At 39.6% G+C, this 22,830-nt stretch overlaps 1 protein-coding gene across 1 annotated transcript in view; it reads right to left on the minus strand.

The window, feature by feature from the left end:
- Positions 1-225: 225 nt before the first annotated feature.
- The window catches only part of LURAP1L (leucine rich adaptor protein 1 like), a 53,840-nt gene continuing 31,235 nt past the window's right edge, over positions 226-22,830 (minus strand). The window contains exon 2 of the mRNA XM_047831018.1: positions 226-1,872. Coding sequence (XP_047686974.1) covers positions 1,498-1,872 — 375 coding nt within the window. The 3' untranslated portion in view covers positions 226-1,497. The remainder of the gene's footprint in view (positions 1,873-22,830) is intronic.

Below are 22,830 nucleotides of genomic sequence, written 5' to 3' on the forward strand. Positions count from 1 at the left end.
ACTTTATTATTTAACTTCAATAGGTATCAAAGGGGCCACTGTTATTGTTATGGCTAAGAGAGACTCAAGTTCAAATCCGAGTCTTGACACTTACTGGTGATTTGATCCAGTTACCTACCTTCCATGTGCCTCAGTTTCCTCAAATATAGAAAAGAGACAATTTTCACATCATGAGATTGTTGCGATGCGGATTATATCAAGTAATTTATGAAAAAAAGACTGGTGTAAAATATAGACCCTATAGATTTTAATTGGAAATGGAATAACATGTTCTGGAAGCAAACAATACATTTGACAAGAGTGTAATAGTTATATATCAACAAAGGAAATTTGGGGAAACCATTTCTCAAGTATGGACATTTTTCAATTATAAATAGGAAGCCTTTTTGATTCATACCGTAAGGTGTTTAGTACAGAAACATATTTACAAAGAACAGTTTGAAATCTCAATAATTCACTCATGAGGAATCATTAAGGTAAAAGAATGTGGAAGATTCATAACACACCAAAATGAAATGAAATGTTTGTTTACTACATGAGTTATATTTTTGGATGTCATTTCAGAAAACTAAGAGATTATTTACTCCAGGATGACAGGATATATTAGACTTCACAAATGGTGATTCTAATTCCCACTTCATCCATCCATCCATCCATCCATATATGTGATTTATGTGTTTGTATATCATATCAGAATCACAAAGCACCTATAAACAAATGTCAACAAAATCTCAAAATACAAGTTAGAACCTCTCTAATAACCTTCATGTATCTAACCTCAATTATTCTTTGAAATCTGGGAGAATCCTATATATTATCACACAACTAAGCTTATATAGTTTGAGTTAGAGTCACTAAAGACAAAAGTACGATCCAAAGTATGAACTCAAAGTTGAAGTGAGCAGATTTCACAGAGTTGTGGCTTCCGAACAATTGCCACGTGGAAGTATGTGATTAGCTGTATTGTTTATTTTATACTAGGGAGTTTTTGCCTACAAATAATGCCTACGTTCGTTGCAACTCTTTTGTCCAACCTACAATACAAATCCTAATAAACTTCAGTATGTTCTGGAAAATGAAACTTTGAATTGTTTAAGCATACAAAGAACAAAATAAACTGTTGTCAGACTTTGGTTTATTGTAAAATTTAGCAAAGATTTATTTTTTGGTAATCCCTGACCCCTTGCTCTGAAAACAAAAGCAAAAACATAATTATTGCTTATTCTTTTTCCCCCTACTTTACTTGTGCCACTGTAAAGAAGGGAGAAAAATCATTGTAATAAATAAAAATAGAGATGTACGAGAGAAAGATCAATCAGTCCAGATGAGAAATATTAGGAGCAACAGAATTATCATCAAGCAGTTTCAAAATAAGCTTCTTTTAAAAAGGTTGTCATATATATATATAAAAAAAAAATCACACCAAAAAGATAGCAGCGGAGAAGAAGGATAAATACAAGTTAATTGCACACCAATCCCATGCAAAAAACTGGGTCATTAGCCAAAGCAGTAGTATTCAGAATCCAGTTTGGGGTGCTTGTGCAGTGCTTGTGAGTCCTCTATTATGGAGCTGTCACTGAATTGGTCCAAGTCTGATGGGGTCTGATGGCCTGGGACATCATCTGCCAGAGTGTCCAGAAAGCTCCCCACGGAGATGCCATCCAGCCCATCACTGCCATCATGCAGGCTATTGTAGCTGCCACGTAAGGAGGTGCTCTGACTCTCCAATAAACTGCACAGGCTGCCACTGAGACTGCTTCCTCGGCTGGTAATGGTGGCCTTCTCTTCAATCATCCACTTGATGGACTCAATGCTCTCGTTGATAACAAGCAACTGGCGCATGAGCCTCACATCTGTGGCTCTGAGGTTAACCTACGGGGAAGAGGGGGGAGATGAAAGACACGCCAGTTATTCTACCTGTTTTTAAAACGTGTATTTATTATTGAGAGACAGAGAGAGACAGAGCATGAGCATAGGAGGGGCAGAGGGAGGGGGAGACACAGATTCCGAAACAGGCTCCAGCCTCTGAGCTGTCAGCACAGAGCCCGAAGTGGGGCCTGAACCCACGAACCGTGAGATCATGACCTGAGCCGAAGCCAGACACTCAACCGACTGAGCCACCCAGGCGCCCCATCTACATTTTTGAAAGACTCAAAATTCATTTGGATCCTGTCTTCTGCAGTCTATAACTTGCAATGCACAGAACAGAATACAAATTCACTCCATCTCAGGATCTTTGGAAATCTCCTGACTGATGGCAAAAGTCATAAACAACTCACTTCCTGCCAGATGCATCGGGTCCAAAGGGGACTGTAAAACTCCCACTGCATCCCTGGCCCTAACCAAGTTGCCTGGGAATACCATTTTGAATGTCAGGTTTTCTGCTCAGAAACACATCCTCTCTCTGGCCAGACTAATCACTTATCCATATTTACCTGGGGATATATATATATATATATATATATATGTAGATCCTGTGAGGTGGGGAGAAGAGAAATGTGTAGAAATTAAGGAATCACTACCATTGTAGCAGCTCCTGGTTTTTGCATGATAATGTACCAGACATCATTATGCAAAGTCCAACCTTCATTAATAGCAACCCGTTACCATAGATTATTATTTTTATCCCCATTATACAGATGAAGAAGCTGAAATCTACAGAAAAGAGTTAAGAGTACAGAAAAGGTCTGCACTCTTTATAGCTATGTTGACAAATATATAGTACTAAATAATGCTTTTATTTTTAAGAACAAATTGCTTTAATATTCCTTGAATCAAAAGGATGCCATCCAATACTGTTCCACTTTACAAGATGAAGCATACAGATGTCTCCTATAGACCTGGTTACTTGCCTTGGACATGTCAGGGGAAGTCCCACTCCAAATTGGTATATGAAAATCTGAGAAAGTTCTAGAACTTCCCTAGGTGACTTCTAGGTGTGTAGTCCTAAACGACTTCAAAGAAATCTGTCTCACAGCACAAAGTAGAATTTCTTTATAGGTCCTACAGTTAAATGGGGGACATTCACTAATATCAAAAGTGTGGTGGTTCTGTAGAATACGGAAAGAGGCAGGCTGCACGAACTCTCATGATTGCCCCTATTCTAGTTGGAAGTGAAGAGACATAGCTCCCATAAAGATTCCAGTGCCTAGACTAGGAGCCAGGAATACATTTGGCCACCAGAGGTCTTGGTCACATTCATTATGGTTAGAAATGGAATTTCTGGTTTTGTTTTGTTTGTTTGTTTGTTTGTTTCCATTTGGGGTCATTAATCCAAAAGGGTGGGCCTTGCTAATTCTTTCTTTTTTTTTTTTTAATTTTTTTTTAATGTTTATTTTTGGGGTCATTAATCTAAAAGGCTGGGCTTTGCTAATTCTTTCTTTTTTTTAATTTCTTTTAATGTTTATTTATTTTTGACAGAGAGAGAGAGACAAAGCATGAGCAGGAGAGGGGCAGAGAGAGGGGGAGACACAGAATCCGAAGCAGGCTCCAGGCTCTGAGCTGTCAGCACAGAGCCCGATGTGGGGCTCGAACTCACAGACCGCGAGATCATGACCTGAGCCGAAGTCGGATACTCAACGGAGCCACCCAGGCGCCCCGCTGATTCTTTCTTTAAGATACAAGGCTAATTCAGACTTGTGAGTTTCTAGAATTATTAAAGGCATTCAGTCATGAGTGACTCAAGCCTTAAGGGAGAAAGGAGCCTATTGTCTTCAAATGTATGCATTCATATTATAAAAGTACTTCCCGGCTAGGAGTTAATCCATAACCGAAGGTGAACTTTGGATTGAGTGATTGAAGTGAACAAACATTAGAAGAGATAGAATGTCTATCAATGACTTCGAAGATGTGAAGTTACCAGTTATGTATGTATAAATACCAAAAAAGCATAAAGTACGATTTTAAACCCTTCATTTTGTGAGGATATTACATATAGTAACCAGGGTAACTTCCTTATCTTCTCTGAGAAAAGCACCAAAACCAACTGTGTGGAAGGTAACAGTGACAATCATTCATCTCTGAGGTGCCCATGAACAGAAGAATGGTAACTGAGTACATTTTGAGAGGCTTTCCTGTCTGTCTTAGTGTCTCAGTGACACTGCTGGCTCAGTGACCTTGCAGCGGTGTTGTGTTGAGGAAGGAGGCTTTCTGGCGGTCTTCCTGCTCATAATCACCCACACACCCCATGGGCCATCAAGATACTGTTCAGGTTACACGTGATACAACAGATATTTGTCAAGCAACAAATTGTCTAGGTCCGCTGAAGAGCCTAGAAACCCCATATGAGCCAAAGTCTTACAAAATTCTTCTGTTAGGCATCTGTAGCTGATGAAACACGCTGTGCCCGCTGTAGGCATGGTGCGACATAAATGGGACCGTTTCCCGTCAGCTCTCCTAATGAGCCACAGCTGCATTTGTTCGCAGCCCCGCCCTGTCGCGTGAAAATGTTCTGGTCTTTTCCAGCTGCGAGTGTGTTCTCTGTTAGTCCCCTCCCTTGAACTACTTCTTCTCTTCCTCTTTAAATCCTCCCCATTCCTGAAGTCCTCTTCTTCTATCAAGCACTAAAGCTGAGTCCAGCCTCCTCTGCTGGCCCATGTAAGAAATGTCTTACAATTTTTCCATATCTTAACGTCTGACCTGAGCACTGATTTTTTTTTTTTTTTTTAGAAATAGGCATAATGTTTTTAGAAGTAGGCCCCTGGGTGACGCAGTCAGTTATGCGTCCGACTCTTGATTTTGGCTCAGGTCCTGATCTCAAGGTTCATGGGATCGAGACCCGAGTCGAGCTCTTGTGCTGATAGCATACGGAGCCTGGCTGGGATTCCCTCTCTTCATCTTCCTTTGTCCCTCCCCGCCCACCCCCCCATAAATAAACTTCAAAAAGAAAAAAGAAATAGGCATAATTTTAGATGTGTGAAAGTTCGGCTCTTAAGGCGGTAATAATGCACATTCCCAACAAATGTGTCACTCTGGGGTTTTAGCATGCTCAGGACAATTTTTTCCAGCAGTTTTGGTCTGAGTCACACAGTGACTGCATCAGATACAAATTTTTCAATTTCATTGAGCAACGCAAATCAGAGAGGAGTAGACTATGAAGTCACAAAAGCTTCCTTTGACCATTTTTTTTTTTTTTAATCTTTTTCTACTGAAGGTAAACATTCACAGGCCATTGAACCACGGCTGGGGGAAACATGATGAAAGCAAGTCAGTTAGAACTCGTTGATCTGGCTGATAGTGATTACAGATTTAACTTCCACCTCTGTCCTCCTGGGGGGAGAGTAAACAGCTGTCTGCTGTAGGAGTGCCGGGCCGGCCGGTTCACGTGGCTGCCTGTCCATTACCTGGAGCTCTAGGCTGCTTCCTACCGCTTTCTCCTGGAACTGAGGTGTGGTTTTGCTATCGCCAATGAACCTTGAAAGTCTAAGCAATCTGTCGCGGAACTAAATCACAATGATGCTTCTGTCTCCGGTAGCTACCCCGCCTTTCCTCCCTGTTTCTCATGTCCATCTTTAGAACGTCTGGCCATCTATCAAGGAGACAGTAGCCTGGCCCGTTGGTAGGGAACTTCCAGTTCTTTCACCTGAGACCTTATAAGGTCCAGTAACTTTAAGGATATAGAGAGTTGGGAGGCCCTGTTCACGGTCTGGGTTTACATTCCCTTTCTTGGAGAACACTTTCCTGATCTATCATGGTATCCAATCTCCATGCTGAGTTCAACACTACTCTTCTATGGTTTTTGGGTTCCCTTCACAATATTTACAGCTAGTTGAAATCATCCTGCTTATTATATTTATGTTCTGTTTTCCCCATGAGCATGTAAGCACCACAGAGTACAGGGAATTTGGTCCATTCTGGTCACCACTCTGTGCCCAAGACCTGCAAGAGTGCTGGGCACGTAGCAGGTGCCTGATTGGTATTTATTCAAGGGCAGAATTATTGCTTCAGATTGGACCATCTGTCAAGAACACGCCTCCCTTGGGTTTTGCGGTGGGTCAGTGATATGGGACTTGAGAGGGAGGAGAGAGGCAGCTTCTGGAAAGAGCATTTCTGTACTGAAGCATTCTCAGCGTGCAATCCCATCTGGATTCATTCACAGGATGCAAACACTGAGTACCTGGCACAAGGAAACTGGCATTCCTAGCTTAAATGTACAGATTCTGAGATAGTGTCTCTGAAAGGATGTGGACTTCAAGGTGTTACTCACATTCCAAACAGCATTCTGTTTGTTCTGATGTGATAACCGGTACTAGCACAGCACACGCACAGGTATTCTGTAAACACTTGATGAAATGAGTTAAACAAAGGGAACAAATAGGGCATTTACAAAAAGAAAAAGAAAAAAAAGAAAAAAGAAAAAGAAAAAGAAAGGAAAAAGAAAAGGAAAAAGAAAAAGAAAGAGAAAGAAAGAAAGAAAGGAAGAAAAAGAAAAAAGAAAAAGAAAGGAAAAAGAAAAGGAAAAAGAAAAAAAGAAAAAGAAAGGAAAGAAAGAAAGAAAAAGAAAGAAAGAAAGGAAGAAAGAAAAAGAAAAAGAAAAAGAAAGGAAAAAGAAAAGGAAAAAGAAAAAGAAAAGAAAGAAAGAAAGAAAAAGAAAGAAATAAAGGAAGGAAGGAAGAAAGAAAGAAAGAAAAAGAAAAAGAAAAAGGTTTGTACTGATTGATTCAAAGAGATCTGAATGTCACTCCTTCTTTTCTTCCTCCCCCTTCCCCCACTTTGGTCCTTGTAGTTATCGCAATGTAATTCACCTTCAGGCTTAACCGAAGTCTCTCAGGCTTCAGGATTGTAACATAGCAGGTCTCTAGATGGGGTGAATGCTGAAATTTCATATCATTTTTGGACAAGTAGTGAGCTGGGTGTACAGCAGAACTTGAAATGAGAGATCCGGAAAGAGGAAATCACCTTTATTTTTTTTTTAACATTTATTTATTTTTGAGAGAGAGAGAGAGGGAGAGAGAGCACGAGTGGGGGAGGGGCAGAGAGAGAGGGAGACACAGAATTTAAAGCAGGCTCCAGGCTCTGAGCTGTCAGCGCAGAGCCTGATGCAGGGCCTGAACTCACAAACCATGAGATCATGACCTGAGCTAAAGTTGGTCACTTAACTGACTGAGCCACCCAAGCACCCCAAATAGTCTTTTTCATATATATATATATTGAGAGAGAGAGAGAGAGAGAGACAGAGAGACAGAGAGACAGAGAGAGAGCATGCCTGAGCAGGAGAGGGGCTGAGAGAGGGAGACAGAATCCCAAGAAGGCTGTGCGCTGTTAGCACAGAGCCCAACTTAGGGCTCAAACTCACGAACTTGAGATCAGGACCTGAGCTAAAACCAAGTGTCGGGCTCTTAACCGACTGAGCCACCCAGGAGCCCCAACAGCGAAATATTCTTAATAATAAGCTTTTCCAGATCTGTGTTTTCTTCTAGGCCATCATTCTAACACTGAAAGACTACAAAGGTTATGAATTAGCATAATGAATCCGTGAAGGCAGGAATGTGGTCAAATTTGCAGTGAACCAGGGAGTTGCTAAACAAGTCAACTTCTTTTGTGCTGCTATGTGAGGAACGCGGCACAGGGTTCCAGTCACTGTCACTGTCAACCTGTGTGAGCTTTGGGCAAAGTGGCTGGGCACACGGGACCTCGGCCTCTGCGTTCATGAGGAACAATGATGAGGCTGTATTCTCAGCTCCAGTGAGTCACCTGCCTCGGTGGAGGTGATAAAGCAGTTTGTGAACAAAGGTCATTTCTGCAGGGGTTGAAAATTTAACTCAACTCAGGAACCACCTAGTACTTGTCTGCTTTTCACATTGAGGTTTTTTTTTTTTTTTTTTTTTTTTTTTTTTAATGATGTTATTTGATCCAAAGGATCTGCAGATCGGATCATGTCAGGATTTCCCTCCATTTTGACATCCCGGATCCTTTGGTCATTCCTGTGGCCATTTGATTACTAGGTTGTTTCTGCTAGGAGAAAAGTACGTGGGCTCTGGAGGAGAGGGAGCCATCAGTTTTGCTAGTCAACAGCTCCAGCCAAAGTGTTAGCTAGTAAGAACTCCTGGCCCGAGCCAGCTGTTTGAGCTCTCCGTGAATTTTAATCTCCTTATCAGAAATTGGGAGAGGACAGTAATTTTAGCTCTTTCTGTTTGGCTTCTTGTTTGTGTTCTGCCCCAGGATAAACATACATATCATCTTCCATATGCCTATTTATGTTCATAAATGTGTACATGGGCTGTGGAATGTGTCTTCCAAATACGGGCAGTGTTGGCTCTGTCTTGTCATACTGGAGGCGTGGACAGCACTCCAGCCCTTTTGTTTACGAGGATCGACTAGTCAGATAAAAGCAGGCCATCTCCTAGGTATGTACCTTCTAACGTAAAATCTGCACTATCCATGACCTGAATCCCAAATGTCCAGCAAGCTGCAGTATGAATTAGAAGGGAGAAAGATGACTTTGTAAGTCCATAATCACATACACGAAGGAAAACAGATCAGATTTGCCTTTTAATGTGATGCTCTAATCCTAGTTCCTAATTCAGAGGAACGTATTTTTCAAATTTGAAATTGGTAGAAGGCCTTTTTTTTCTAGCTGTATTTATTTCCAAATATACAAAAAAAAAAAAAGTTAAAGGCATCTTTTTCTACCTTATTAAAAGGCTGCTATAACAATGTTTGGAATATTGTTTTCCCAGTTTATCCCAGTTTATTTGTGTGTTCCCTTGCCTAATCTAATCGAGTCCAAATTTGCTCCCTCTCCAAATTCACCACATCCTCAATTTGATGATCACAGAAGATTTTCTGCCTACCCATCCTTAAAATTTCTGGCGGTTTTATTAATAGCTGTATTTATAAACCACTTCTCTAACTGTATTCTCAGAGGATCCATAAGGATATTATTGTCTCTTTGCAGTCCGAGAAGGCACTGTACAACATTTCCATCCACAGCTTTTGGTTTCAGATGCTTCAGGAGAAAAGCCTGCGGCCTTTTACAAGTGCTATTTGCCAGAAATTCCCTCTGCCTTCTCACGCAGTTTGAAATTTACAACAAAATTTCTTTCTAATTGGGCAACGGAGGATTCCATTTTTATATCAGCTTTGTCTTCCTCCATTTGTGGTGTTTTTCTGTGGAACTGAACAATAACTAAAACAGTTCTCTCTTTTCCCAAAACCTTATAGAAGAGTAATTTCCCCTGAGACTAAATTACGTACATAAAACCACGTTATCTGCACAGCTAACTGATTAATGTTTTGATAAATTAGGAAGCTTCATCTGGTTTATTTGAAAGGGGGCACATGTGACTCTCCCGAATGTCAAATATAAATTCCTGCCACCAGGCCTGCTCACCAGTGCCACACAGTTCCCTGCTGGTGAATCCTCTGATCACCAAAATAAGACCCAGGAGCTTTTCAGTCCTCTTCTGTCCAGTGCTAGAATCCAATCAGCACTTAGAGCCTGCGATGTCAATTTCTTTTCCATACTCTGATACAGCGAATATTGTTTCTCCTGAGTGCTTTCAATATGTATATGCAAAACGTCGTTTGGGGCAATGAGAGAGAATATAAATCACCTGAGCAGAAATTCATTTGGAATGCGTTAAGAAAAACACGGACTTGAGATATCTGTAGCAGAGAACCGCACGTGAATAGAACAAGGACCAGACCAGAAGTGTCCCCACTAAGTCGTAACAAATATTCTTTCTGCCTGTGCATTTTTCCCGGTTAGAACTTAAAACGGCATTTTTACGTGGCAGATGAGGCTATGACGATGTGCTCCTGTGATACGGAGTGGCCCCGCTCACACTGGGAAGGAAGGAGGAGGCAGGGTGGCGTGGCAAATGTCCAACAACTGACTCCCTGGGAAAACCACACTCACACGCCACCAGAATCGTGCTGATATAACAGATGTGTAGCCACACTTTACAAATAATACTAAAATGTACGTTACCTTTTATTCTACTTGTGTATAGATTTTTGTGTGTGTGTAACTAGTTGATTCTCAGAAAATGCTTTCTGTACATTTTTTGCTGAATTCTTATATGTACGGCAACCTATCATTACAGTTCAACCATAATTTAACAAGGATTTGACACCAATCACTCTTTTTTCAATCGTTTTGTCATTAATCTATGTGATCTACTTGTTTAAAGTTTGGTTTGTTTGTTTGTTTGTTTGTTTATAGGCAGGGAGAGGGCAGCAAGAGGGAAAGGGAGAGAATCCCAAGCAGGCTCTGCACTGTCAGTGTGGAGCCCGATGTGGGGCTTGAACTCATGAACCGTGAGATCATGACGTGAGTCAAAATCAAGAGTCGGATGCTTAGCTGACTGAGCCGCCCAGACGCCCCTATGTGATCCACTTTTAAACAATTTCTCACCCTGGCACAAATTATATTCATTAAAGGGAAGCCTGTTGCTGCTTCAGCCTAGTTACGTGGTTCAGCACTAGTCAGGTCAAAACTTTACAGGTTTATTAGTGATCTTTAGTGACTTGGACAAGAGTTTTTTAATATCTCCCAACTTTATATGCTGTCAAAAATGTAATAATTAAGGACATGACACTATTCTAAATTTAATCTGCCATATTAACATTGTCTCCATCACTGTCTTAAAGACAGTCAACAAAATAAAAGTCAAGTTCTGATTGATAGCGTTTTCTAATTTCTGTGCTGTCAATACTCCAACCATGGCTAATTGCAAGCTCCCAATGTGACGCCGCTAAACACGAAGCTGAGAAAAGGTGCTCAGTAGCCCAGCATTAGGTAATATTTTCTCCCTGTGGGTACAGTAAATATTTTAAATAACCTCAAGAAAATTATTAATAGTGAAACATTAAAAAGTGATGGTTTTGAACATTTATAACCTTTGTTTTTCATATGGCGTCTTAGTTTGTAGGCTTCGATGCATAATTTAAGGTTTTTTGAGATACAACTGACATATAACATTGTGTCAGCTTTAGGTGTATGCACACCTAATGATGATGATTTGGTGTATGTACATACTGTGAAATAACTACCACAATAAATTATCTTTCGTCGCCTTGCATACTTAATAATTTTTTTTCTTATGATAAGAATTTTTAAGATCTATTCTCTTAGCAACTTCCAGATATACGATGCAATATTGTTAAGAATTTTTAAGATCTGCTCTCTTAGCAACTTCCAGGAGATACACGATGCAGTATTGTTAACTTTGGTCACCATGCGGTACATGACATCCCCAGAACGTATTTATCTTGTAACTGGAAGTTTGTCATCCACCTCTGGCTACCACCAAGCTGTTCTGACTCTGTGAGTTCAGTTTGTTAGATTCTACATACAAGTGAGATCAAACACTATTTGTCTTTCTCTGTTTCACTCAGTGTAATGTCCTGAGTCCATCCACGTTGTCACGAATGGCAGAATTTCCTTCTCTTTATGGCTGAGTAATATTCCTGTGTGTGTGTGTGTGTGTGTGTGTGTGTGCATGTGTGTATCACATTTTCTCACATTTTCTTTATCCATTCATCCAGTGATGGGCACCTGGTTGCTTCCATGACTTGGCTATTGTAACTAATGCTGTACTGAAAATAAGGAGTGCAGATATCTTTTAGAGATAGTGATTTTGTCTCCTTCAGATATATACCCAGAAGCGACATACTTTTTAATTTTTTAAGACACCTCCATATTGTTTTCCATAGTGGCTTCAACAATTTACATTCCTACCAACAGTGCACAGGGTTCCATTTTCTCTACATCTTTGTCAACACTTAATATTTATTTTCTTTTCAATAACAGCCATCTTACCAGGTGTAAAGTAATATCTCATTATGCTTTTGATTTGTATTTCTCTGATGATTAGTGGTATTGAGCACCTTTTCATATACCTGTTGACCATCTGTATATCTTCTTTGGAAAACTGGCTATATTCCTCTGCCCACTTTTATTTTATTTTATTTTATTTTATTTTATTTTATTTTTTAAATTAAATTTTAGTTAACATGCACTGCAACATTGGTTTCAAAAGTAAAATTCAGGGGTGCCAGCCTGGCTCAATTGGTTGAGCGTTTGACTTCGGCTCAGGTCACGATCTCATGTTCTGTGAGTTCGAGCCCCATGTCTGGCTCTGTGCTGACAGCTCAGAGCCTGGAGCCTGTTTTGGATTCTGTGTCTCCCTCTCGCTCTCTGCCCCTCCCCCACCCCCCTTGTGCTCTGTCTCTAAAAAATAAAATAAAATTTAAAAAATTTTAAAAAAGTAAAATTCAGTGATTCATATTGTTTTTTTGCTATTGAATTAAAGGTACAGGAAGAGTAAAGGCTTTGCCTAACCCAGTGCATTTTATGATAAGTAGATTAGAGAATTAGAGACTTTCATTTCTCCCCTAAGGGCTTTTATTTTTCTATTCAGGATTAAAAATTTAATGTAATTTTACCCTTTCCACTAAACATAATTTAAGGAAAATTTAAATATTTATCCCAAAGTTATTAGTGTTTTCTATGGAAAGATTTCAAATATTGAATATAGATTATTATTTAAGCATTATTGAGACATGAAATATACTTGGAAAGGGACTAGAGATATCTAAAAATAATGTAAGCATTTGCATTTTATATTATAATTTTAATGGATATATTTCCAAAATATGCTGCACACTTCCCTATCTTGATAAAAAGAACCATGTAGAACTGAGCTGAATCAATTAGTAATGGGCCACCATTATAAATAGCATTTTTAATGCAGAGTTATTTAGCAATGCACTTAAGAGGTTTTGAGGAAACAGTACTGTAGACTTCTTTTTAAAAAAATTTTTTTTAATGTTTATTTATTTTTGAGACGGAGAGAGACAGAGCATGAACGGGGGAGGGTCAGAGAGAGGGAAACACAGGATTTGAAGCAGGCTCCAGGCTCCGAGCTGTCGTCAGCACAGAGCCTGACGCGGGTCTCCAACCCACGTGCTGTGAGATCGTGACCAGAGCCAAAGTCGGACACTCAACAGAATGAGCCACCCAGGTGCCCCTAGACTTCTTGATGCTGGTATTCAATCTGTTCGACATAATCCTCATGCCCCACTTCTTCTCCAGTCTCCCGATTCTCTTTCTTTTAATGTTTATTTATTTTTGAGAGAGAGTGACAGAGGTGAGTGGGGGAGGAGCAGAGAGAGAGGGAGGCACAGAATCCCAAGCAGGCTCCAGGCTCCGAGCTGTCAGCACAGAACCTGATGCGGGGATCAAACTCACGAACCGTGAGATCATGACCTGAGCTGAAGTTGGACATTTACCGACTGAGCCACCCAGGCGCCCCCCCGATTCTCTTTCTAATCTGTCTTCAGCACAGTAGTATTTCCATAACCTTCCCTTTTTTTTTTTCTTTTTGTGAGAACTGAGTCGTGAGGAAAACTGACTTTGCACTCCTTGGAAAGTAACATCAACTGGTAAGTAACATTAAGCTGAGAAGCAAGACTCTGTGACAGAATAAAGGGCATGTGCCTTGCTCCCTAGGGGAGTGCTTTTCAACCTTTACATGCATATGGGTCACCTGAGAGTCTTGTTAAATTCAGATCCCGTTCACTAGTTCCACGATCATGCATTTCTAACACATCCCAGGCGGATGCCAGGAAATCCTTGGGGGCCTCTCAGAAGACTCCCGGTAACCCCCTTCTGGTATCCACACTCCCATTAGTTCCCTGCCCTGGAGTGTGGACTGGGCCTATTACCTTGTTTCTAAGGAACAGATTATAGTGAAAATGATGGGATGTCTCTCCTGAGAAAAGGTTACAAAAAGACCGGTTTCCATCTCAGGTACACTCTGTTGCTTGCTCTGAGGCGAACCATCTGCCAGGTGATGAACTGTCCTATTGTGAGATCTACATGATAAGGAACTGATATCACTGGATAGCAGTTAGCAAGACCTAGGCCCGCCAACTGCTACTGGCTATACGAGTGAGGCTGGAAGCAGAGCCTCCTGAGTTGAGCCTTGAGATGACTGCAGCCCTAGCCAACATGTTGACTGAAGACTTGTGAACAGACCCTGAGCCAGAGACACTCAGTTAATCTGTGCTCAGGCTTCTGACTCACAGAAGCCATGACATAGAACATGTCTGTTGTTTACATTGCTAAGTTTGGAGGTATTTGTTACTCAGCATGAACAACTAATAACCAGTGCTCTTGGTATATGGACACGTTGAGTAGCAAGAGCCTAGAGATCTTTCTACTTGTGGATAATGTTGGGTGATGGATGCTGGACCACAGTGCCCATGGAATGCTACTCTGCTGATTTACTGTTATATAGTTTGGATAAAAGTTAACAAATAGAGTAGTTAAATCTTTATTGATGGAGACAGAAAATGTTCAAGGAAGTTAAGCTCTTCAAGAGGGGGCCATACGCATCTCCCACAGGATCACCATTTTCCCCATAAGAAAGGGTAATTTATTACCCTACAGGAGAAACAACAGATGATTCCTCTGGTATCTGACACAGGATGCTTTCAATGAAGGTCACTTATAAATATATTCTCTAGGGGAACATGGGTGGCTTAGTTGGTAAAGCATCCAACTTCAGCTCAGGTCATGATCTCATGGTTCGTGAATTTGAGCCCCGTGTTGGGCTCTGTGCCGACCGCTTGGAGCCTGGAGCCTGCTTCAGATTCTGTGTCCCTCCCTGACTCATGGGGAGAGAGATATGTGAATGGAGAGGGGCAGAGAGAGAGAAGGGGAGAGAGAGAGAAAATCCCAAGTAGGCTCTGCACTGTCAGCACAGAGCCTGATGTGGGACTCGAACTCACAAACCATGAGAACATGACTCAATTTGAAATCAAGAGCTGGATGCTTAACTAACTGAGCCACGTGAGAACCCCTATATGCCATATAATTTAAGGGCCATAGAAAGTAGGGTACACAATGATAAGATAATCAACTAAACTTAGACAATAACATTCAGATATAATTTTAAGAGTTTAGAATATAGTAAAGATTAATGAAGCTGACATCACTGAATTTTCAATACTGAGGAATCTATCAAATTGTAAGCTTACTTTTCATAATTCCCCATTTAAATCTCCTTCAGTCTGGCCTCACTAGAGAAAAGGGGGAATGAGATTAGGATAGGGATAAAAGTTGCATTTATTTAGTGCCTCCCATAAACCAGATTTGTTTTTCACACGTTAACCCATTTTCTTTATGAAGCGCCTTTTATAGAATGGTCCTTTTGCACAGGAAACATAACTGAGGCACTGGCATTTTGTTACAATCATTCATATTTACCCAATGTTGATAATTTGGTAATATTTGAAATGTTTCACTTCATGATGCTGAAGATCAATTTTGTTTTGTATATGATGTCTAAACACTGACCCTTTCATTTGGGAAACTTTGGGTGGGACTTTCCAGATGATATTAGTTAGAGCAGTGATCTCACACCCTGAAGAGTGGCCAATGACAAACACCTGCCACATTGCAACATTTGCTGATAAAGCATTGACTATCATGTCTAGTGATGTATTTTGTCTCATTTGTCTTGTTTCATTAGCTTTACTGAAAACATCTGTCATTTATTGAATGCTCTCTATGTGCCATGGCCTTACATAGAAATTTATCTAATAAAAATAATGTCATTATTACAGCAAATAAGTAATGAAGCTGATTGTTATTCTCATTGGATTCCAGTCTGACATGTAAAGTGCATGGCAATTATCACTCCTATCTTTCTTTTTTAATTTTTTTTTTCAATTTGAGAGAGAGAGAGAGAAAGAGAGCAAGCAGGGAAGGAGGAGCAGAGAGAGAAAGAGACAGAGACAGAGACAGAGAGAGATAGAGAGAGAGAGAGAAACCCAAGCAGGCTCCATGCTCAGCAGGAAGCCCAATGCGGGTCATGACCCCAAGGCTTTGGGGTCATGACCTGAGCCTAAATCAAGAGTGGGATGCTCAACCAACTGAACCACCTCAGCTTTGTTTTTATTGTGAAGACAGGAGTGATGGGGCTCCTGGGTGGCTCAGTCAGTTGAGCCTCCAACTCTTGATTTCAGCTCAGGTCATGATCCTAGGGTTGTGGGATTGAGTCCCCCCTAGGGCTGCTCACCGAGCATGGAGCCTTCTTGGGATTCTCTCTCTCTCTCTCTCTCTCTAACTGCCCCCTCCCTGTCTTGCGCATGTGTGCCTCTGTGCATGTATGCTCTCTCTTTCTCTCAAAAACAAAAACAAAAACAAAAACAAAAAACAACAACAAAAAAACAGAGTTTAACGAACTGGAAGTCAACAACTCTTCTTAAATTCATCAGAGAACTGAGGTCACAGGGCAAACCACTGCCCCTGGGAGATAAGCAAGTAGATACAGAAACACACTGCTTTCTAAGAGCATAAGGCCAGAAGCAGAAGGCTCCAGGTAGAGCTGGTATCAGTAGAAACACTTTAAACTCTAACTGAAGAATTGCTGAAGGTTCAGGGTAGACTAGATTGAGAGTTAAAAACTCCAAGAGGCCCAATTTCAGGGAGACCCCCACATGTTCATGAGTGTCACCTCCAGGAGCCCCACCAGGTTCTCACTATCCCCTATGCTTCTGGCAGGGGGAGGGGACAAGTTATCATTCTGAAATATGCTCAGAGCCCTCTGTTCTCCTTAACATTGTCTGTCCTTAAGGGAAACTATTTTACCAGACCCTAAGTTACTGGGCTGTTGCCAGAGCTTAACCAACATGGGGGAAGGGAAATATCCAATTCAGGCTCACTAATTCTGAGACCTAATCATTCACTACACAAGGGTTCTCCTTCCCTACAACCTACCACCATGTCAACAAGGCTCCTGGGTACCAACAGGGGATTTTGGCTAAAAGTATCCTAGGCCTCAGACTCTATTTCAGAGTCTCCAGGAAAACCCAAAGATAACAGAATAGACAAAAACAAAGACACTAGAGGCAATTTTAATCTCTGACACCTACTCTACAGCAAACAATAAACAGTCTTACACCTAATCAGACAAATACAAAACCTCACACTTCAGGCCTATCTATTCCTGTTCCTTTACATCATATCCAGCTTTCAACAAAGAATTACAAGGTGTGCTAAAAAGCAAAACCAAAGTCTGAAGAGACAAAGAAAGTATCAGAACCTGACTCAGATATTATACATATTTGGGGATTACCAGACTAGGGATTTAAAATAACTATGATTGGGGCGCCTGGGTGGCGCAGTCGGTTAAGTGTCCGACTTCAGCCAGGTCATGATCTTGCGGTCCGTGAGTTCGAGCCCCGCGTCAGGCTCTGGGCTGATGGCTCAGAGCCTGGAACCTGTTTCCGATTCTGTGTCTCCCTCTCTCTCTGCCCCTCCCCCGTTCATGCTCTGTCTCTCTCTGTCCCAAAAATAAATAAACGTTGAAAAAAAAATTTAATTAAAAAAATAAATAAATAAATAAAATAAAATAAAATAACTATGATTAATATGATAATGGATCTACTGAAAAACAGTGGACAACATGCAAGTACAGAGGGTGATGTAAGCACAGAGATGAAAATTTGAAGAAGGAAAATGGTGTAAATCAACAAAACTGTAATTTATGTAAAAAATGACTTTGACGAATTTATTGGTAGACTGGACATAGCCAAGGAAAGAGTCCGTAAACTTGAAGATATATAAATGGTTTTAATGTCTCCTCAAAGATATGTTAACTCATGGCCAAATCATTATTTAATTATCTAGGGGGGTATATCTTTGTGTGACCTGCTATTTACTACTACTTTGGCCCAGAGTTATAAAGTTATTAGCTAATTTGTAGATTTGTGTCTGGAGGACATGAAAATGAATTGTCTCCAGTTGAAAAAATGTTCAAAGATTATAGTTTTATTGTCCTACTGGACATTGAACAATTTTGTCTCTAACTGAAGAAAATTATTTCATATGTTTCTGAGAAAATAGACCATTTCTATATTTCTTTTAAACCAGTTGATATCATCTTGCTGGTTCTCTCATTAAATGAACTAAATAAATCTTCAACATGTGCTCCATGTTTATATGACAGTAATGTTTACAATTTCATGAAAATTATACTTTGATGGATTTGGAGCTTTCCCTTGAGATTCCCAGTGGCTCACGTGCTAGAGCTAGGTAAACCGAGTTGCCCAGGAAGTGGCTTCTGGAGTTAGTCACAAAGACCATTAGAACTTTATCTTTCCTGACTCTGTTTTCTTTTTCTGATTTGGTACCTTTTGTTCTGTTGGTTTGTTTGTTTGTTTGTTTTTCCTTTGTTGTTGTTCCAGATTCTTGGTCAATAGTTACATGTTTTGTTTACTCATTGTTTAAGTTGTGTCCATTTCCACAATTGCATACTGAATCCTCATGTATAAAACGTATGCAAACAGTCAACTCCAGGGACCCATGGGTACTGAACCACTAGGTTATTCAAGGTCACATAATCTATTAATTCTTCCCCATTTGGGGTGACGATATTTGGCAATCTGGTATCATGATGGGATCACTAAGTGATCTCTATTAGGAAGATGTGAATCTATTCTCTGTTGGGTGAGACTGAGAGACAACACAGAATATGGTTAGCTGGTCTATACCATTCATCTACTGGTGTGCTCAAATCCATGTAGAAGGTATTGCATTTCCACTGAATAGAAAGATAACCTTTTGAGAACGTGTGTTCTGTGTTTTCTAAAAAGTGCCTGAGGTGGCAGAATTGAAATTTCATGTCCTGTTGAAGTCTGTGCGTTAAACTGGGAAAAACCTTTTATGGCTCATTGATAAGAAAATGAAATATTTTCCTATTTATAGAGTCTATTGATAAGTTATAAAGTCCCTTAAGAAAAAGGAGACTTTTCTAAATATAGAGGCTAATAAATATTCCCAGAATTTCAGGGAAATGAAGAAACTGAACTCCAATACACTGAATGTCCTGACCTTTTTCAGGGAAAGAGAAAAATAAAAAATCAAAACATTCCTCGTGGATAATGCTAACTCAGAAGCATGTTTATGGCAGAATCCAAGTGAATCTTTAGCCATCCACTGAGTTTTAGGCTATAAATAACTAAATATCTTTTCCTTGCTTTTGTCAGTATTGAGAATAAACATATATATGTGACCCCTGAACAGTGCGGGGATTTGGGGTGCAGAATGCTGCACAGTTGAACATTCACGTATAAATTCTGACTTCTCATGGCCTCCGATCAAGCAGAAGCCTTATTGATAACATAAATAATCAACACATATTTTGTATATGTATCATATACTGTAACCTTGCAATAAAATCAGCTAGAGAAAAGAAAATGTTATTAAGAAAATCATAAGGAAGACAATATATTTATAGTGCGGCACTGTACAAAATTCTCATATCAAAAAAATGTTTAATTTCAGAGACAACATGAGCAGGAGAGGGGCTGGAGGACATGAAAATGAATTCTCTCCAGTTAAAAAAAATTTCAAAGATTATGGTTTTAGTGTCCTACTGGTACAGGTGGGGGGAGGACAGAGGATCTGAAGTGGGCTCTCCACTGACAACAGATAGCCCACGTGGGGCTCAAACCTACAAACGGTGACATTGTGACCTGAGCTGAAGCCAGAGGCTTAACTGACTGAGCCCTACCCAGGTGCCCCCAAAATCCGCATGTTAAGTGGACCTGTGCAACTCAAACCTGTGTTGTTCAAGGTCAACTGTAATTTCATTTTATTTAATTTTATTTTTTAATATTTATTTTATGTTTTGAGAGACAGAGGCAAAGCGTGAGCAGGGAAAAGGCAGAGAGAGAGGGAGACACAGAATCTGAAGCAGGCTCCAGGCTCTGAGCGATCAGCAGAGAGCCGGATGCAGGGCTCAAACCCACGAACCGCGAGATCATGACCTGAAGTTGGCTGCTGAACTGACTGAGCCACCCAGGAGCCCCTAATTTTATTTTTAAAGATTTCACTTATCTTCTAGTGAGAGAGACTAGGTTAATGTTAACTTCCTAAATCTGTTGTATTGGTTTATTGATAAGAGAAGCTAAAGTTTCTTCCCTATATTGTTTCATACTTTCTACACTGAATTAAATTTAATTGTTTAATTAACAATTAAATTGTTAATTAAATTGTTAATTAAATTGTTCCCTAAATTGTTTAATACTTTCTACACTTAATTAAAATTCTCAATATTTTCAATCCAACTGTAATTATGATCCTTCTGTGACAGCTTGAACACAATCTGCAAGATATTTATTAATTTTAGAACTTAGACTAACATTAAATCAAATTAATAAAAATCTTGAGATCCGTATAATTTCTAAAGAAGACAGAATAGTGACACACAGTTTACCAGTTGTCATGGATATCTTTGCTTTTTACTTTAACAGTAATAACGTGGCTATATTTTTGGGTCATTTTAATGAACATGAATTTTGTCATCTACAAAGGTGAAAGGTATGTTTTTCGCTGTGGAGATTTTATAATGTAATTGTGTAAGCTTTGCTGGTCTGCCAGCATAGGGACAGGAAATGATCACTCTCCAGTTCTCCTCTGAAAGACTAGTAACTTTAATTAAAAATTTTGGCCTATATGTATGGTTGAGATCAGACTAGGAATAATCATGACAAAGAACTATACCTAAAATATGGTTTTATCAAAGAGAGGAGTATTTTTGTTGTCAACATCATTTGTTCCAGAATGTGAAAGAAAGTAGTGAAGGATAGAACTTACCTCAATATAGAAAACTGATGTAAACAAACAAAAAAATACCCCCTTTATTGTCCTTGAATTGTGTCATTCACAAAGAATGATTCTGAAAAGTAGTAAAATGTGTAAAAAATTTGGGAAACTTTGCTCAGTTTTGCATGGACTTATTAGGAGATACATTTTTAAAAGAGCTTGTGAATAAATTACTGCTAAATATATTCATTCAAATCTAGAACTTGTTTTCATTTTCTTCTATTAGAATGAAAAATTAGTATGGGAGCATTACCAAGAAATAATAAAATTATTTTTCTGTGTAATCTGTCCAGATAGTAGAGATTCCATATCTAACCTGAAAAATTTCTGTGCTCTGTCCTGACTTTGCCATGCCCTTGATCCAAAAAAAGATGGCAGGCGGGGCTGGGGGGGTGGGGGTGGGGGCAATTTACTTATCGGAATTGTATTGTATTCTTCTTACTCCAAACAATAATCATTTATTGTTTCTAGGCACATATGATAATGTTTTAATGAAACAGCTTAATCTATTCTAATAAAACTTTAACCTTTTTAGTTTGGCCTTCCTAAAATACAAACATAAATTCAAGGGAAAAATTTTAAGATGTCTTTTTATACCAAAGCTATTCTTGGGAGTCTGCAGGGGCCCCTGGGCAACCCTTACACGAAGGTTGCTGGACAGCAGCCATTGTAAGTGAGCGGGTATGCCTGTGTTCCAATAAAACTTCTACAGAAACAGGCAAGCTGGATTTAGGCAGTGGGTTGTTGGGGTCCCAGTCTTATAGCTACTAAAACAAAAAAGACACTTCCTGGTGAATTTAACTCAGCACACCTTTCCTCATGGACTATTTTCCGCTCCTCTGTTTCTTCCTTTCTCCACTGTTCCCATCTTGATAGTTCTCTCCTCATTAAAGAGTTAAATAAACCTTTGCCTTGTGCTTGTTTTATATTTGTATGAGTCATGTTTTTGACTTTTTTCCTGAAAAATGTACTTGGAAAGAATCAAATAACAGAGCCATAGGGAGAAATCTTATTAGAACTGGCATAAACGCAGACCGGCCTGGAACAGTATAGATAATGCCGATGATGCAAAGGGACTTACTAATGTGACTTTCCTGTGACAAAAGTTTCTGTTAAACCTGCATCCTTAGGTCTTCACCTCCTTTTTACTTTTACCTAATCACTTCTTATCTCCCATTTATTAGGGGAAAAGTTGCCTGTATTGCATGAGAGAACACTCATACCCTGACTTTACTTCTTCAAATTAGACTAAACGATTTTTATCTTTTGAGTGTGAACCAAGGTGAATTGCATGAGGAAGGAATGGATTTCCTCTTTAATTTCCAATGAATTTATCTCTCTGATTCTCTTTGATTCAGCATATACCAAGTATTGTGATGATTCAGTGCTCATGATCTTACGGAGCTGTTTACATTTTATTTCCCACAATTAGTTTAATGATATCTCTGGCACAGCAGATTACTAGTAACTAAATGCATGTGCTTCTAACTTTAGTCTTTTAGAAACCAGAGGATGTAAACTGTCCCTTTTCAGGATATCATTCTGAAAAACTAGTTCATTCATTTTAAATGAAATTAATGTTGAAATGTTGCCTGAAATACCATGTTCATTTTTCCAATACAGTTTTCTCCTAGAATTTTATGCTAATTAATGTAGATGATTTCACCTGGAAATGTGAGTTTGTTCTCCTTCGAATGTGATGTATGTAATTTGTCATGTTTATATCTACACTGATCCATTTACAGCAGGATATACAAAAAAATTTAAAACAGAGTTGATGGCTGATTTGCTATTTATTTACATCTATGATACCCTCTGACCCAACTACCCATTGATGGTGTAGGGTTAGTGAGAATGGCAAGGATACCGACACCTTGGTTCTGTTAATAACTAACCTGTGACTTGTAACAAGTCACCTCACCTTCCCGTTTCCATTTTCCTGGTGGATGAGAATATTAGAAGCTATCTTTAAAATTCCTTCTAGCCCCCAAATCTGATTAATAGCACATTAGCAGTGTATGTATGATGACTGTACATTATCATTTGAGCCTGCAATGGGGGAAAAGAAAGAAAGATCTAGAGATGTAAGAGTTCATTTCATGCTCCGGATGTGGCAAGCCAATCAGAGGGCTGAAGGTCTCAAATACAGTGGGAGGTGAATGTGGAGAGGTCATTTGTTGGATATCATGCCTGGAATGTTGAGCAAG

Source organism: Prionailurus viverrinus, chromosome D4 (assembly GCF_022837055.1).
Source record: "Prionailurus viverrinus isolate Anna chromosome D4, UM_Priviv_1.0, whole genome shotgun sequence".
Lineage (NCBI taxonomy): Eukaryota > Metazoa > Chordata > Mammalia > Carnivora > Felidae > Prionailurus > Prionailurus viverrinus.